Here is a 19307-nt window from a genome sequence, read left to right on the forward strand (position 1 = left end):
GCTGTCACTCCCTCCCCAGTCTGGGGCTTTTAAACGAGTGACAGAAGATGGTTGTCATGGGGACGGTGACTCCGCCTACTTCATCATCAATGGCAGAGTTCGCCTAGGGGGGAGGGGCTACAAGCGCAGGAGTGACGTCACTGGTGTGTGCTGCTGCAGCTTCTGCTGCAGGGACCGGTGTCATGTCAGGAGCCGGATCGGGACAGGTAACCGGAGCCGGGATCTGATGAGGGGTTGGGCCGGGCCTGTGTGTGTGGAAATAGGGATCATGTGACTGCGGGTGAAGTGTCACGTCTGATGGAGGTTACTATATATAGAAGTGTTTCCCAACCAAGGTGCCTCCAGCTGTTGCAAAACTACAACTCCCAGCATGCCCGGACAGCCGAAGGCTGTCCGGGCATGCTGGGAATTGTAGTTTTGCAGCAGCAAAACTACAATTCCCACAGTTGTATAGAATGCTAGTATATTGTGCACATGTATGAGGCCATGATGTCTCCCTCACAGTTCCTGTAGCAGGGTGCAAGTCAGGACTATTCTATTTCTCTATCCTTTTCTCCAGGGTATGTTCACACGTTGCAGATTTGTCGCAGATTTCCCTTTCTTTAGTCTGTGTTCACACGTTGCAGATTTGTCGCAGTTTCCCTTTTCTTTAGTCTGTGTTCACACGTTGCAGATTTCCCTTTTCTTTAGTCTGTGTTCACACGTTGCAGATTTCCCTTTTTCTTTAGTCTGTGTTCACACGTTGCAGATTTCCCTTTTCTTTAGTCTGTGTTCACACGTTGCAGATTTCCCTTTTTCTTTAGTCTGTGTTCACACGTTGCAGATTTCCCTTTTTCTTTAGTCTGTGTTCACACGTTGCAGATTTCCCTTTTTCTTTAGTCTGTGTTCACACGTTGCAGATTTCCCTTTTTCTTTAGTCTGTGTTCACACGTTGCAGATTTCCCTTTTCTTTAGTCTGTGTTCACACGTTGCAGATTTCCCTTTTTCTTTAGTCTGTGTTCACACGTTGCAGATTTCCCTTTTCTTTAGTCTGTGTTCACACGTTGCAGATTTCCCTTTTTCTTTAGTCTGTGTTCACACGTTGCAGATTTCCCTTTTTCTTTAGTCTGTGTTCACACGTTGCAGATTTCCCTTTTCTTTAGTCTGTGTTCACACGTTGCAGATTTCCCTTTTCTTTAGTCTGTGTTCACACGTTGCAGATTTCCCTTTTCTTTAGTCTGTGTTCACACGTTGCAGTTTCCCTTTTTCTTTAGTCTGTGTTCACACGTTGCAGATTTCCCTTTTCTTTAGTCTGTGTTCACACGTTGCAGATTTCCCTTTTCTTTAGTCTGTGTTCACACGTTGCAGATTTCCCTTTTCTTTAGTCTGTGTTCACACGTTGCAAATTTCCCTTTTCTTTAGTCTGTGTTCACACGTTGCAAATTTCCCTTTTCTTTAGTCTGGGTTCACACGTTGCAGATTTGTCTTCGCTATTCATGTTCATCGGGGAAAATCGTATTTTCCGCAGCAAATAAGCTACGGAAATTCTGCAGGCAATCCGCCCGTGTGAACGTACCCTAAATGTGGATTTCCAACCTATGACACTCTGGGGAGGTATAAAACCACGACTCCCAGCATACCCAAACTGCCTTCTGCTGTCCTGGCATGCTGGAAGTCGTCGTCTTGCAACAGGTTGGATGTCACTTTGCTATATCTAAGTGAATAAAGATCATAAATTCCCCAGGAGACACCTCCACAATGCTTCCTCCCCCCTGCCACTAGTGACCATGTAGTACTATTGTAATACTATTGAAGTCTAATTTTGACCAGGTAACATTGTTGTCTATACCTTGTATCAGTGTTTCTCAAACAGGGTGCCTCCAGCTGTTGAAAGCAACAACTCCCTGCATGCCTGAGTATGCTGATAGTTGTAGTTTTGCAACAGCTGGAGGCACCCTGGTTTGGAAACACTGATACAGGGTAAAGAGTTCCATGACACTCAGCTGTAGTAATGGACGCCCCCAGGTGGCTCATTTATTCCAAAATAAAGTGATCTTGACAGCGGCTAACATTTTTTTTTTTTTTTTAACTTAGTGACTGATGAGATGGCAGGTCAGTAATAGGAGCTGGGACGTTCATCTTGGTGAGGATGGGTGCGCTTACAAGCCGGCAGCACGCAGGAGTTGAAGAAGTAGATATGCCGTCTAACTCCGTCTATAGATACCCACCCAAGTCTGGTGAGTACTAGAGATGTGTGGGGGAAGATCAGATTTTCTTTTCTTCATGAAGACCCCTTTAACCAAGTTCCCTAATAAAGTGGCGGATACATGTCCTACTGCTAAACTGTCCCATTTAAAGGGGTATTCCAGGAAAAAAATTCTTTATATATATATATATATATATATATATATATATATATATCAACTGGCACCAGAAAGTTAAACAGATTTGTAAATTACTTGTATTAAAAAAATCTTAATCCTTCCAATAATTATCAGCTGCTGAAGTTGAGTTGTTCTTTTCTGTCTGGCAACAGTGCTCTCTGTTGACACCTCAGTCTGTATCGGGAACTGCACAGAGTAGAAGAGGTTTGCTATGGGAATTTACTTCTACTCTGGACAGTCCCCGAGACACGTGTCATCAGAGAGCACTTGGACAGAAAAGAACAGCTCAACTTCAGCAGCTCATAAGTGCTGAAAGGATTAAGATTTTTTTTTAATAGAAGTAATTTACAAATCTGTTTAACTTTCTGGAGCCAGTTCATATATAAAAAAAACATTTTTTTTCCTGGAAAACCCCTTTAACTTTAGATTATGGAGAAGATAGATTGCTTAGGCTAATGTTCTCCAACCTGCCGCTTTCCATCTGTTGCAAAACTACAACTCCCTCGAGCATGATGGGAGTCATAGTTTTGCAGCAGCGGGAGAGCTGCAGGTTGGAGGACACTGCTCTGTATAAAGGATCCTGGTGGATGATTATGATATGTTAGGACATCTTGCATTTACCCTAAAGTGTATGTCTAGTGCAGTGTCTTTCAACCAGGGTGCCTCCAGCTGTTGCAAAACTACAATTCCCACCATGCCTGGACAGCCAAAGGCTGTCCAGGCATGGTGGGAATTGTAGTTTTGCAACAGCTGGAGGCACCCTGGTTGGAAACACTGGTCTAGTGACTGATCTCCTTAAATGTGTTTTATTTTAAACCATCTTAAAGGAGTACTCTCCTTTTTTTTTTTTTCTAAAATAGTTCGGAAAGCCGGTATTTAAAAAAAACAAAAACAAACTGGGCTTAAATCCCGCCGTTCCCCTGGTGCCTCCCGTATCCTGCTCCCGTCCTAGGCAATGATCCTAGTCCTTCTTCTTGTTGTCGATGTGGCACTCTGCGGCTCAACTAATCGCCGTCCGCAGTGATATCCTGCCTTGGCTGCTGATTGGCTGAGAGGCAGTGTGACGTATTGGACCCCGGTACCAGGTAGAAGACCAGGAGCGGTGGGAGCTAAGTCCAGTTTCTTTTTTTTTAAATGGCCGCATTCTGGGTTAGAAAAAAAGCTACCGTGGGGCAAAAAATTATTTAGTCAGCCACCAATTGTGTATAATACCTCAACTATGAGACATAATGAGAAAAAAAATCCATAAAATCACATTGTCTGATATTTTTATAGAATTTTAAAGAATTTACTGGCAAATTATGGTGGAAAATAAGTATTTGGTCAATAACAATCTCAATACTTTGTTATATACCCTTTGTTGGCAATGACAGAGGTCAAACGTTTTCTGTAAGTCTTCACAAGGTTTTCACACACTGTTGCTGGTATTTTGGCCCATTCCTCCATGCAGATCTCCTCTAGAGCCTGTGATGTTTTGGGGCTGGGCAACACAGACTTTCAACTCCCTCCAAAGGTTTTCTATGGGGTTGAGATCTGGAGACTGGCTAGGCCACTCCAGGACCTTGAAATGCTTCTTACAAAGCCACTCTTCATTGCCCGGGCGGAGTGTTTGGGATCCTTGTCATGCTGAAAGACACAGCCACGTTTCATCTTCAATGCCTTTGCTGATGGAAGGAGGTTTTCACTCAAAATCTCACGATACATGGCCCCATTCATTCTTTCTTTTGCACGGATCATTCGTCCTGGTCCCTATGCTAAAAAACAGCCCTAAAGCATAATGTTTCCACCCCCATGCTTCACAGTAGGTATGGTGTTCTTTGGATGCAACTCAGCATTCTTTCTCCTCCAAATATGACAAGTTGAGATTTTACCAAAAAGTTCTACTTTGGTTTCATTTGACCATATTACATTCTCACAATCTTCTTCTGGATCATCCAAATGCTTTTTAGCAAACTTCAGACGGGCCTGGACATGTACTGGCTAAAGCACAGGGACACATCTGTCACTGCATGATTTGAGTCCCTGGCGTTGTAGTGTGTTACTGATGGTAGCCTTTGTTACTTTGGTCCCAGCTCTCTGCAGGTCATTCACTAGGTCCCCGCGTGTGGTTCTGGGATTTTTTTTTTTACCGTACTTGTGATCATTTTGACACCACGGAGTGAGATCTTGCGTGGAGCCCCAGATTGAGGGAGATTATTAGTGGTCTTGTATGTCTTCCATTTTCTAATATTTGCTCCCACCGTTGCTTGTCTTTTGCATATTCAGTCTTCCCAGCCTGGTGCAGGTTTACATTTTTGTTTCTGGTGTCCTTAGACAGCTCTTTGGTCTTGGCCATAGTGGAGTTTGGAAAGTGACTGTTTGAGGTTGTGAACAGGTGTCTTTTATACTGATAACAGGTGCCATTAATACAGGTAACAAGTGGAGGACAGAGGAGACTCTTAAAGAAGTTGTTACAGATCTGTGAGAGCCAGAAATCTTGCTTGTTTGTAGGTGATGTAAGCAGTATGTAAAATACTGTATAGACCTACAAGGGGTCAATTTGCCTCCCAGCATAAACAATATGAAAAAAACCTCTAAATCAATATAAGGTGTGGGGGAAGTGCTATTTAAGACATAACTTTTAATATATGCTTGCTAAAACACACCAATATGTGCCAAGTGATTATACCCACATACGAATAAAATCATGCGACACAGGATCTGTTAGGATCACCACCCATCTGGTGGATTTATCATGAATCAAATGTGTAGATACACATATTCAGACATGCATCTCTAATAGAACATATAATTCTCAACGCGTTTCTACTCCAATCAAGAGTGTCCTCAGGAGAATATCAGAATAATAGAGATAATAGAAGTATCACATTTTTGAAAAAAACGGTATTACTGAGTGACCCACGATACGGGGTATCACTCAAGGGGTGTGATCTTTCCCAGCTGTGACAGGAGAATGTCGGCACGACCTAAAAAGAAGAAAACCAACAATACAGTCAGCCCAGTATACAGACTTGCACTAAATGTAGTTTTTGTAGGGCTGGACGACTCACAGTCCTTGCCGTGGTTCCGGACACCTATAAATAAAATAATATATTCCTATCAATAAACAAGGTTCCGCTGTACCTGTAATGTAAATCTAGCATAACGCCGCTAGTATGCTGTACTCACTGTCAGCTGGTCTAGGTGCCGATCACAGGATCCCGGGAGGTGCGCAACCCGCAGTGGCGGGGAGCCGGAATAATTCAAACCGGCTGCGATGCGCTCACCTTCCGGGTCTGTCGGCGTCTGGCGTCATATCCTGGCGCCTACGTGTGACGTCGGCAGTGCCCGCCCCGCTCTGACGCCCACAGGGGGCGGGCAGAATGCCGAACCCACTACTCTAGTTGAGGGCCGGATTCAGGTATGAATGGGAGTGATTTATTGCTAGTAATAGAGTATACTAACTCTCGTGTGACTGGTTATATGTTAATGGATGAACCAATGGGAATAGTAACAATAATAGGTGTAGAGGTACCAAAATTGCAAAAAATTTTTTTAAAAATTTTTTTTTAAAAAGAAGGGGTATAGAAGAGATCGTGAGCATACCGCAGTGAAAACGTGCCAATTAATAATGAAATAGGCACAAGGTCCCTAAAGCTAAGGGTACACATGCCACATGATCACGACCTTATCAACCCCTTGTACATGATGAAAAAATGCCCTAATTGGTCATATCTGAAAAAAATATATATATTAATCCCAAAGGTTGGAACAGGAAAAACCCCAACCAAAAGCAGCCCATATACTCCTATATTATACTTCACATAAAATTTATTTATATGTATAAGAAATCAGCAGACGGATGTAGGGGACAACGCCCGAAAGAGAAAAAAATATAAGATATATAATTTTTATATAATTTTAAATATTGGTCCCCCTTACGACACAGGAGTGGTCCCCCTGGGATTCTAACAAAATAGAGGAGGGATGTGAGTAATGATGGGGGCCTAGGGATCCTAAGCTTACCCTGCACTAACTTAGGCCCTATGTCCTAGGCGGTGTTATCGCCCTAATAAGGGCGGCCCCGCTCACGTACCTCCTACTTGGCCTAGCTCTTACTAAGTGAGTATGGTGACACTAACTGGAAGACCCACTAGGGTCTCACCTAACTGCCTATTCGTCACCAATGGGGGGGGAACCACATCACTTGCTGTAAGGGGACATCACAAAAAGGGAGCAAAACTTAATTGGTCATTGAAACCTCTAGGGTTCAATGTACCCATCTCAAAAATCCATCTACTCTCCCTTTGAAGGAGAAGTCTATCAAAGTTACCCCCTCTCGGAGACGGACGAATGAGCTCCAGTCCTAAAAACTTGAGTTGTGTGCAGCAACCGCTATGGACCAAATTCATGTGACGGGCCAGGGATGTGTCCCTCTTATGTTTGACATCACCAAGATGTTCCAATATCCGTTTTTTAAAAGGACGAAGCGTTTTCCCAATGTATCTCATATGGCATGGACAAATAACCAGGTAGATAACACCACTAGTATTACAATTAATGAAGTCACGAATCTTGTGCATCTTTCCTGTTCTCTCATTGAGAATCTCCCTAACTCTCAAAATGTTAGGACAGGCCTTACATCGTCCACAGGCATAAGTACCCTTCAAATTCGCCCTGTCCAACCAGGTGTTACCTCCAGCGGTAGTCGGTGATAAGTAGCTGTGTGTAACCAGATCACCTATATTTCGCCCCCTCCGATAGGTGATCTGTGGTCCAAGTGGTATAGAATCACTCAAATCAGGGTCCATATGTAGGATCCTCCAATGTTTTACGAGAATGTTCCGTATTAACGGGGCTGCATGGTCAAATGTAGCAATAACTCTTAAGGGCTGTGCCCCCTCATCCGTCTGCTTAGGTGTCAATAAGCTTTCCCTAGGAGTGTGCAAAGCATGTTGATAGGCTGATCTTAATATGTGGTCAGGGTATCCTCTGTTTCTAAATCTCCTTCTTAGATCTTGTGCTTCTCGTAGGAAGTCCTGCCTGTCAGAACAGTTCCTCCTGAGGCGGAGATACTGCCCCCTCGGGATACCCCTTTTAAGGGGTCCCGGGTGGCAGCTCTCCCACCTCAGGAGGCTGTTCGTGGACGTACCCTTCCTATGGATAGTGGTACGTAAGTTACCTCCAGTTGTCTTATGAATAGAAATGTCCAAGAAAGGAATATGTGCCTCATGGTACTCATGTGTAAATGATAATCCTAAATCATTCCGGTTGAGCAATCTCAAGAATTCCTCAAATTCATTGGCAGAGCCCTGCCACAGGATGAAAATATCATCGATGAATCGTGCCCAAATAAGGGCACGTTCACTGAACCATTCCCTCTCCTCGACAAAAACCTGGGTGGCCTCCCACCAGCCCAGAGTGAGATTCGCATAACTGGGGGCACTAGGGCTCCCCATAGCGGTCCCTCTGAGCTGGTGGAAGTATTTTCTGTCGAAGAGGAAATAGTTGTGTGTCAATATAAAGCGCAAAAGCTCCAAAACAAACTCGTTATGAGGTCTCAGTTGTATACCCCTCTGTGATAGAAAATACGAGACTGCTGCCAAGCCGATGTCATGTGGAATAGAAGAATATAGTGCTTCCACATCTATACTTGACAATAGTACACCAGTCTCAACCTGCACCCCCTCAATTTTGTTGAGGAGATCCATTGTATCACGTGTGTAAGATGGTAGTGTTAATACAAACTCTCTCAGAATCTGGTCCACATAAACACCAAGATTCTGTCCCAGACCCCCTATGCCCGCCACTATAGGTCGGCCCCTAAGGGGATTAGTCCCCTTATGGACTTTTGGGAGGGCATAGAAGGTGGGGACAGTGACAGTTTTTGGAGACAAAAAATTAAATTCTGCATCATTAATGAGTTTGTTCTCTCTTGCTACTTTAAGAATCTTGTTAAGCTCAATTTTGTATTTAGTCGTCGGATCAGAGGGTATAACTTCGTACGTAGATCTATCATTCAATAATCTATTACACATACCAATATATTGCGTACGGTCCATAACCACAATATTACCCCCCTTGTCTGCTGACTTAATAACCAACTGCTCATTCTGCTGAAGTTGTTTAATCGCCAGTTTTTCATTATATGAGAAGTTGGTTCTGCCCGCAGGCAAGGGGGGAATTTCAAGGCTCTCAATATCTCGTATCACCAGATCCAAGAACACATCCACGCAGGAAGTCTCTCCCACTGGTGGAAACACTTTACTTTTAAGTTTACAAGAAGTAAATGGTCCTACTCCTCCGGGTCTTTGATTGTCTTCCAGTAGTGATGCTAGGTCTCTGGCCGCAGGCAATTCATTTAAACCTATACCTAGTTCCATACACTCCTTTCTGTCCCTCATCTTGAAGAATTTCTTCCATTTGAGTTTACGCCCAAATAGGTGGAGGTCCCTCACCCAATTGAAAAGGTCAAATTGGACAGTCGGGACGAATGAAAGTCCTCGTGAAAGGACCGCCACCTGTTCAGGAGTCAAATTTTGTTGTGACAGATTAATTACCTGAAGAGAGGCTGATTCATTGGAGTCACTTACATCCTGGGTTCCCTGGCTCGGGTGGGGTAGGGATCTCGACTGTGATCCCTCTGTTCCCCACCTAAAAAAAGCCCAGAGGAGGATGAGGGAACAGAGCCCGTATCTGACCATTCTGAGTTATTATATTTCTTTTTATATTTTCCCCGTCCACGTGGATTACCTCGACCTCCTCGTGCACGATTGGTGTTACTACCTCGGTTACCTCGCCCTGTTCCTCTATCCCCTTCACCTAGCTCGGTATCTGAAGAAGAAATATCAGTCTCTGATTCGCGGGGTGTGGGAACTCTGGATAACACAGAATAAGCTCTGTTGTCTCTGAATTCTTGTAAATCTCTAATGAACTGTATGTGCTTCCTTTCTTTTAGCTGATATTGGAAGCGTTCTAATATATTTTTAGTGTGTGTCTCCTTGTTGTTAAACTCTGGATCGTCCTTGAATCTGAGTACTATTTCTCGCTGTTCATTCAGTTTGCTTTCTGCTATTGTTAATCTGCTTTTCTCTTCCTCAAGCAAAATCTGAATGAACTTGAGTGAAGTGGCCGTAGCCTCGGACTCCCACCTTTTAAGGACTGCTGTAGTCCTAAGTCTAGGTGCTGGTAAAATTGGGATTCTGAGACCTCTTGGAACAATATTATGTCTGAGATAACTTTCAAAAGTCTGGATTTCCCAAAAGGAAATAGCGTAATCCTTATAACAGGTAACAAGATCTCTAAGAGCAATTTTCAGGGAGGGCGTGTACTTAGGCTGCGAGTACACACGCTCCGAGAATACCTCCTTGGCCTCCGATAACCAGTCTGCCAAATTAGGTGAACCAGTCACCAAGCTAGCCATCACAATCCGGAATTAAATAATGTAAGCAGTATGTAAAATACTGTATAGACCTACAAGGGGTCAATTTGCCTCCCAGCATAAACAATATGAAAAAAACCTCTAAATCAATATAAGGTGTGGGGGAAGTGCTATTTAAGACATAACTTTTAATATATGCTTGCTAAAACACACCAATATGTGCCAAGTGATTATACCCACATACGAATAAAATCATGCGACACAGGATCTGTTAGGATCACCACCCATCTGGTGGATTTATCATGAATCAAATGTGTAGATACACATATTCAGACATGCATCTCTAATAGAACATATAATTCTCAACGCGTTTCTACTCCAATCAAGAGTGTCCTCAGGAGAATATCAGAATAATAGAGATAATAGAAGTATCACATTTTTGAAAAAAACGGTATTACTGAGTGACCCACGATACGGGGTATCACTCAAGGGGTGTGATCTTTCCCAGCTGTGACAGGAGAATGTCGGCACGACCTAAAAAGAAGAAAACCAACAATACAGTCAGCCCAGTATACAGACTTGCACTAAATGTAGTTTTTGTAGGGCTGGACGACTCACAGTCCTTGCCGTGGTTCCGGACACCTATAAATAAAATAATATATTCCTATCAATAAACAAGGTTCCGCTGTACCTGTAATGTAAATCTAGCATAACGCCGCTAGTATGCTGTACTCACTGTCAGCTGGTCTAGGTGCCGATCACAGGATCCCGGGAGGTGCGCAACCCGCAGTGGCGGGGAGCCGGAATAATTCAAACCGGCTGCGATGCGCTCACCTTCCGGGTCTGTCGGCGTCTGGCGTCATATCCTGGCACCTACGTGTGACGTCGGCAGTGCCCGCCCCGCTCTGACGCCCACAGGGGGCGGGCAGAATGCCGAACCCACTACTCTAGTTGAGGGCCGGATTCAGGTATGAATGGGAGTGATTTATTGCTAGTAATAGAGTATACTAACTCTCGTGTGACTGGTTATATGTTAATGGATGAACCAATGGGAATAGTAACAATAATAGGTGTAGAGGTACCAAAATTGCAAAAAATTATTTTTTTTTTTTTTTTTTTTTTTTTTTAAAATTTGGTCCATAGCGGTTGCTGCACACAACTCAAGTTTTTAGGACTGGAGCTCATTCGTCCGTCTCCGAGAGGGGGTAACTTTGATAGACTTCTCCTTCAAAGGGAGAGTAGATGGATTTTTGAGATGGGTACATTGAACCCTAGAGGTTTCAATGACCAATTAAGTTTTGCTCCCTTTTTGTGATGTCCCCTTACAGCAAGTGATGTGGTTCCCCCCCCATTGGTGACGAATAGGCAGTTAGGTGAGACCCTAGTGGGTCTTCCAGTTAGTGTCACCATACTCACTTAGTAAGAGCTAGGCCAAGTAGGAGGTACGTGAGCGGGGCCGCCCTTATTAGGGCGATAACACCGCCTAGGACATAGGGCCTAAGTTAGTGCAGGGTAAGCTTAGGATCCCTAGGCCCCCATCATTACTCACATCCCTCCTCTATTTTGTTAGAATCCCAGGGGGACCACTCCTGTGTCGTAAGGGGGACCAATATTTAAAATTATATAAAAATTATATATCTTATATTTTTTTCTCTTTCGGGCGTTGTCCCCTACATCCGTCTGCTGATTTCTTATACATATAAATAAATTTTATGTGAAGTATAATATAGGAGTATATGGGCTGCTTTTGGTTGGGGTTTTTCCTGTTCCAACCTTTGGGATTAATATATATATTTTTTTCAGATATGACCAATTAGGGCATTTTTTCATCATGTACAAGGGGTTGATAAGGTCGTGATCATGTGGCATGTGTACCCTTAGCTTTAGGGACCTTGTGCCTATTTCATTATTAATTGGCACGTTTTCACTGCGGTATGCTCACGATCTCTTCTATACCCCTTCTTTTAAAAAAAAAATTTTTAAAAAAATTTTTTGCAATTTTGGTACCTCTACACCTATTATTGTTACTATTCCCATTGGTTCATCCATTAACATATAACCAGTCACACGAGAGTTAGTATACTCTATTACTAGCAATAAATCACTCCCATTCATACCTGAATCCGGCCCTCAACTAGAGTAGTGGGTTCGGCATTCTGCCCGCCCCCTGTGGGCGTCAGAGCGGGGCGGGCACTGCCGACGTCACACGTAGGCGCCAGGATATGACGCCAGACGCCGACAGACCCGGAAGGTGAGCGCATCGCAGCCGGTTTGAATTATTCCGGCTCCCCGCCACTGCGGGTTGCGCACCTCCCGGGATCCTGTGATCGGCACCTAGACCAGCTGACAGTGAGTACAGCATACTAGCGGCGTTATGCTAGATTTACATTACAGGTACAGCGGAACCTTGTTTATTGATAGGAATATATTATTTTATTTATAGGTGTCCGGAACCACGGCAAGGACTGTGAGTCGTCCAGCCCTACAAAAACTACATTTAGTGCAAGTCTGTATACTGGGCTGACTGTATTGTTGGTTTTCTTCTTTTTAGGTCGTGCCGACATTCTCCTGTCACAGCTGGGAAAGATCACACCCCTTGAGTGATACCCCGTATCGTGGGTCACTCAGTAATACCGTTTTTTTCAAAAATGTGATACTTCTATTATCTCTATTATTCTGATATTCTCCTGAGGACACTCTTGATTGGAGTAGAAACGCGTTGAGAATTATATGTTCTATTAGAGATGCATGTCTGAATATGTGTATCTACACATTTGATTCATGATAAATCCACCAGATGGGTGGTGATCCTAACAGATCCTGTGTCGCATGATTTTATTCGTATGTGGGTATAATCACTTGGCACATATTGTTTGTAGGTGACCAAATACTTATTTTCCACCATAATTTGCAAATAAATTCTTTAAAAAAATCAGACTATGTGATTTTATGAATTTTTTTTCTCTCTCATAGTTGAAGTATACATATGATGAAAATTACAGGCCCCTCTCATCTGGAGAACTTGCACAATTGTTGACTGACTAAATAATTTTTTTGCCCCACTGTATATACCGGAGTACTCCTTTAATTGTATGGTACTCCTGAGCGTAATCTGTTTAACCTTATTAGCTAGATTGGACACCAGTTTCTTGTTTGGGATGGACTGGCTACTACAAACGGAGGTTATCTAAACTAGACAGTCCCTATAAAAGGCAACTCCTTGTGACGAATATAACTGTATTAAGTGACACTCATTAAGTTTAGGGCTATGAGGTGACTTTGACCAGGACAGAGATCATGTGACTAAAGATCGCACACTACAGGGATCATGCTGTGTGGCATTAACGGTAAGTAAATGGAGTTGCGTTGTGACCCACAAGTGTACGTGACCCAACAGTTCCATCTGAGATCAGTTGTGGCCACAACGCGTCCTAACTTTGTAGTTTGCTGACACAGGAACCACCAGGGGAACATGTATTGCCTCTTGCATATTTGGAGACCTCCTGCCTGTGAGACTGGGTTACGGACTGTCTTTTTGGGGGAGTTGTTCGCCAGCTGTTATTAACATTCACAAAGCACAGTGGGCAGATTTTACCATAAGTGAATCATAAAATATGAATTAGTGTTTTCTAAGTAAATTAGTGAGTCATTTTTAGGACTGCTTTTTGTACACATTTCTATTTTTATCCATTATAGTCAATGTAAAAGAAACCCAGCTTTTTAAAAATGTACTGCATATGTGCTTTCTGCAGACGTAAGTAATTATAGAAGCGTCTTACTGGATAAGTTTCCCATTGGGAAAAAAAACTATATTTGTGTGGAAATGTGCTTTTCTACTAAATGCTTTTAAATTAAATAGCGCCGTCCGCTCTGCTCTTCTATGCAGCATAAATCTCACATAAGTGATTCCACCATTCATATTTTTTGTAAATATTTAATGATATCTTTTCATGTGACAACTCTGCTGCAATGTAAAGTAGTTAGTAGTGGGCCCAATTAGCCGTTTCCCCTCCCTGGTGTCATGTAAGGCTACTTTCACACTGCTGTTGTGACCCGCAGTACACCGGCCATAAAACAAGGGGAGTATAGCGGGAGAAAAATTAGTGCATGCATCGTCTTTTTCTCCCACTGTACTCCTCTAAAACAACAGACCCCATTATAATCAATGGGATCCGGCGGTGCCCTTTGTGACCCATCCCAAAAACGTCAGTTAAAGGCCAAAAAAAAGAGCTTAAAGGAGTAGTCCAGTGGTGACTCAGTGGTGAGCAACTTATCCCCTATCCTAAGGATAGGGGATAAGTTGCAGATCGCGGGGGGTCCGACCGCTGGGGCCCCCTGCGATTTCCTGTACGGAGCCCCGACAGCCCGCTGGAAGGGGGCGTGTCGACCTCCGCACGAGGCGGCGGCCGACACGCCCCCTCAATACAACTCTATGGCAGAGCCGAAGCGCTGCCTTCGGCAATCTCCGGCTCTGCCATAGAGATGTATTGAGGGGGCGTGTCAGCCGCCGCTTCGTGCGGGGGGTCGACACCCGCTATCTCGGCGGAGAGCCGGGGCCCCGTACAGAGAGATCGGACTAAGGGCATTAACCTATTTGGTACAGATGGTGTCAAGCGTGTGTGGCGGTAACCAGGTGAGGAGTACAAAGACAAGTGTGTCTTGTTGGTGGGAGTGTCATGGTCTTGGCCTGCATGATGCTGTTGGCACTGGGGAGCTACAGTTTATTGAGGGGACCATGAATTCCAACATGTATTGAGACATACTTAAAGGAGATATCCCCTAAGGATAGGGGATACGTTTCAGACCACTGGGGCCCTCCGCGATCTCCTGTATGGGGCCCTGGCAGTCCACGGGAAGGGGCCGTGTTGACCACCGCATGAAGCGGCAGCTGACTTCTGCAATCTTCGGCTCTGCCCTAGCGCTGTATTGAGGGGGCGTGTCGGCCGCCGCTTCGTGCAGTGGTCGACACCCGCTATCTGGCCAGCGAGCCGGGGCCCCATACAGGAGACCGCGGGGGTCCCCAGCAGTCGGACCCCCCGCGGTCTGAAACTTCTCCCCTATCCTGAGGATAGGGGATACGTTTTTCAGCACTGGACTACCCCTTTAAGCAGAGCTTTATCCTCTCTCTTTGGAGACTGGGCTGCAGGGTAGTATTCCAACATGTTAACAACCCCAAACACCTCAGAGGTGACTACTGTCTTGTGGAGGGTAAAGTTGATGGATTAGTCAAGCATGTCTTCATACCTAAACACTATTCAGCATCTGTGGGGCATCATCAAGTGAAAGGTGTGGGAGCGCAAGGTCTCTAACATCCACCAGCTCCGTGATGTCTTCATGGAGGAATGGAAGAGGACTCCAGTGGAGAACTTTATTCCCAAAAGGCTTAAAGCAGTGCTGAAAAATATGGTGGGCACAGAAAATATTGCTACTTTGGGCCCAATATGGACATTTTGTTGCCAAGGTTTAGACATTAAAGCTGTACTCCGCTGCTTAGCCTTTGGAACAAAATGTTCTGAAAGCTTAGAGCCGGCAGCTCGTGATGTCATAGCCCCGCCCCCTCATGCCGTCACACCCTGACCCCTCAATGCAAGTCTATGGGAGGGGGTGGGACGGCTGGGAGGGGACTACCGGCTCTAAGCGTTCGGAACATTTTGTTCCAAACGCTGAGCAGCGGAATACCCCTTTAATTTCTGTGTGGAGTTATTTTGAGGGGACACAACAAAAAACATTGTTATGCAGGCTGTGCACTTACTACTTTACATTGTAGCAGAGGGTCATTTTTAGCGTTGTCACATAAAAAGATTATAATATTTACAAAAATGTTAGGGGTGTGCTCACTTACCTGTATGTGCTGGGAGCCTTCTAATCACTTATAGTTTGATGGGGGTCCCCTGCAGCCTTTACTTGAGTCTCCAGGGACCCAGCCCAAACTTTGTAGGGAGTCCCTAACCTGCCAGCTGGTATTTATAAAAAATGCTTTTTGGGACAATGCACCACTGGAGGGAGTGGTGACTTGTAGGGACCAGGAGCATTAAACAGAAGCTGGGAGGGGATCAGGAGGAGATGAGTATCACCTCTTTTTTTTTAATATTTACACCACCCCCAGCTTTCTATATACTGTGTGTATCTGTGTATGTGTGTATGTGTGTGTGTGTGTGTGTGTGTGTATATATATATATATATATATATATATATATAAAAATGTATATTTATTGTTCACGCAGGTTTTTCTTTGTATCTTGCATTTTCTCAGCTAACTTTGCTACCCATTGACTTCAGTAGGTGGCAAAATAGGCACATGCGAACGTTTCCTTATGTTGTGTTAAGAGACTAGTATTTATTCAGTATGAATATAGATTTACCAGCAGTGATCCTATAACCTTGAGTACTAATACTCGGATGGCTTATAAGGAACATGCTGCTGCCTCTTCTGATCAGTGTGTCAGCAGAAAATGGGAATCTCAGAGAAGCGCTGTATGAGGTTTTTATGTCTTGCATGAGTGTGCATGGGGAGAGGAGTTATCTCAGGGCACAGGAACTACTGTTAATACAGGCGCATTACTCCTAGAATTATTATAGGATCCACATTTTACTATATACCGTATATACTCTAGTATAAGCCGGGTTTCTCAGCACGATTTTTTGCGCTGAAAACGCCCCCTCGGCTTATACTGTACTCGAGTGAACAAAAAATAAAAAATAAATTGCATCAGGTATACCAGTGGGGGGGGGGCGTGAGAGGCGGGGTTACGGGGTGGGGGGCTGTGGGCCGGGCCGTCCATCTTCGCCCATCTAAGATGCAGGGACCGTCCACATTCCAGTGGTAAGGGTGAGCCGGTCTGGGCCGTCCATCTTCACCAGGAGGCCCTCTTCTCCGCTCCGGGCCGGTCCCGGACTATTGAGGCTGCATTGACGTTGCCACGCAGTGACGTCCATGCGCAGGGATGCCCCTGATGTCACGGACGTCCCTGCGTGGCTGCGACAATGCAGCATCAGGCCGGCCTGGAGCGGAGAAGAGGGCCTCCCGGTGAAGATGGACGGCCCGGACCGGCGCACACCCTCCCCACTGGGACCCTGCAGCTACTAGGCAACAGGACCGAGAACTGGGGAGGTGAGTAGACAATGTATGTCTGCATGATGACTGAGGGGGTGGTCTGGATGATGGCGGGGTGATGATGACATGGTGGGTCTGGATGATGGCGGGGTGATGACAGGGGGGGGGGTCTGGATATGGCGGGGTGATGATGACAGGGGGGGTCTGGATAATGACAGTGGGGTGATGATGATGGGGGGGTCTGGATGATGACAGGAGGGGATGATGACGGGGGGGCGGGGGTCTGGATGATTACAGGATGATGATGACAGGGGGGTCTGGATGATGACGGGGTGATGATGAGGGGGTGTCTGGATGATGATGGGGGGTCGTGATGATGATGGGGTGATGATGACAGGGGGGTCTGGATGATGACAGGGTGATGATGACAGGGGGGATGATGATGGGGTGATGATGACGGGGTGTGTCTGGATGATGACGCGGTGTCTGGATGATGATGGGGGGTCGTGATGATGATGGGGTGATGATGACAGGGGGGTCTTGATGATGACAGGGGGGATGATGTATTTCCCACCCTAGGCTTATACTCGAGTCAATAAGTTTTCCCAGGTTTTTGGGGTGAAATTCGGGGCCTCGGCTTATATTCGGGTCGGATTATATACGGTATCTTTCTCTGTGTACAAGCCTTTTCTTTCTCCTCCAGCTGTGGATAGAGGTTATTTCACAGATTTGTTGTATCATAATGGAAGCTCATGTGGAGCTCCCTAGGAAGTGTTTTTACCTGACACGTGTACGCCTGGAAGTAGTATTATGGCTTTATAGGGTCAGACAGTAGTCTGGTGCCGCTCAGAACCATGGGAGTCACAGCAGCCTGTCTGCATCCAGCGTGACTGCATTAACTTACTGCATCAACCCTGCAGAGCCTCGTACAGGGGCAGGAGTCTCCGCAGCGCCGTTGTCATTTCATCAGTGTCTTGAGAGCAAGCAATGTCATTCTCTATTGTCAGAGCGCTGTTCATACCTCACTGAATGCATGCCAGCACATGGAGTTATGTCCTCCTTTGGTGTGACCGGGCGTAATTCTCCCCTGATTCTATTATAAGTATACAGTATATACCATTGTTGCCCAACCAGCGTGCCTCCAGCTGTTGCAAAACTACAACTCCCAGCAAGCCCTTAGGGATCGAGGCTCCAAAAACCTAATATCTGACAGAAACTATCACATTTACTATTGCATAGGGCATTGCTGCCCAACCAGTGAGCCTTGAGTAAGTACCTGTCAAGTGTGTGACCTGCAGTGAATGGAGGCTCAGTACACGTCGTCACTGGGTTAACCAGCTGTGCATGATGGCTTTCTTATTCATTGTGCCTTGGATGGGCCTCATGTTAAAGGGCTACTCTGGTGAAAAACATTTTTTTTTTTTAGGTCTTTTTAAGTCAACTGGCTCCAGAAAGTTAAACAGATTTGTAAATGAGTTTTATTTAAAAATGTTTAATCCTTTCAGTACTTTTTAGCAGCTGTATACTAGAGAGGAAATTCTTTTATTTTTGGATTTCTTTTCTTTCTGACCACAGTGCTCTCTGCTGACACCTCTGTCCATGTCATGTCTCTAGCCATTCACCCCTCCCCCTTTTCCCAGGAGGGACTTTAAATTGATAATGGATCTAGCATATCACCCAGACAAGATGCTATATGCACAGCAGAGGTGAGAGTTGTGTTAGACTCATAATGTATGTTAGGGACTCATCCGAAAACGGCCACCTCAACGTGGTGGATGGGGGGACACGTTTTGATCCAAAAGTGCACTGCGTGCCTTAAAAAATTCAGATGAAAAAAAATTCTGATAAAAAATGTTTTTCTTTTAAATAATGTGCCGCTGCAATCTTTGTGTTTGTATACATGTCAGGAACTGTCCATAGCAGGAGAAAATCCCCTTAGCAAACCTCTCCTGCTCTGGATAGTTTCTGACACGGACAGAGGTGTCAGCAGAGAGCACTGTGGTCAGACAGAAAAGAAATTCAAAAAGAAAATAATTTCCTCTGTAGTATACAGCTGCTAAAATGTACTGGAAGGATAAAGATTTTTTTTTAATAGAAGTCATTTACAAATCTGTTTAACTTTCTGGCACCAGTTCATTTAAAAAAAATAAATGTCACCGGATTTATACCCGGCCTTGCATGGCCACTATGTACCTTCTACTATCTTGCTGTTCATATTTTCCGATTGTTTAAAAATAGAGATGCTTTGAATTTGAAAAATAAAAATAAAATAAATGTTTTCCACCAGAGTACCCCTTTAAATGTTAGAGGTTATCCAGGAAAAAAAACTATTTTTTTAAATATATATCAACTGGCTCCAGAAAGTTAAACAGATTTGTAAATTTCAGTACTTATGAGCTGCTGAAGTTGAGTTGTTCTTTTCTGTGTAAGTGCTCACTGATGACACCTGTCTCGGGAACTGTCCAGAGTAGAAGGAAATCCCCATAGCAAACCTCTTCTACTCTGTGCAGTTCCCGAGACAGACAGAGAT

The 19307-nt window shown here is 44.6% G+C and overlaps 1 protein-coding gene across 5 annotated transcripts in view; it reads left to right on the plus strand.

Moving 5' to 3' along the window:
• The window catches only part of RNF157 (ring finger protein 157), a 128139-nt gene that overhangs the window by 47779 nt on the left and 61053 nt on the right, over positions 1-19307 (plus strand). For 3 of the 5 annotated variants that reach the window (XM_056550393.1, XM_056550397.1, XM_056550396.1), the window contains exons 1-2: positions 50-206; positions 2074-2216. In XM_056550393.1, the coding sequence (XP_056406368.1) occupies positions 2129-2216 (88 nt within the window). In that variant the 5' untranslated portion in view covers positions 50-206; positions 2074-2128. Of the gene's footprint in view, positions 1-49; positions 207-2073; positions 2217-19307 lie in introns of those variants that run through there. The other 2 variants (XM_056550394.1, XM_056550395.1) reach the window with 1 other exon arrangement.

Source organism: Hyla sarda, chromosome 13 (assembly GCF_029499605.1).
Source record: "Hyla sarda isolate aHylSar1 chromosome 13, aHylSar1.hap1, whole genome shotgun sequence".
NCBI lineage: Eukaryota > Metazoa > Chordata > Amphibia > Anura > Hylidae > Hyla > Hyla sarda.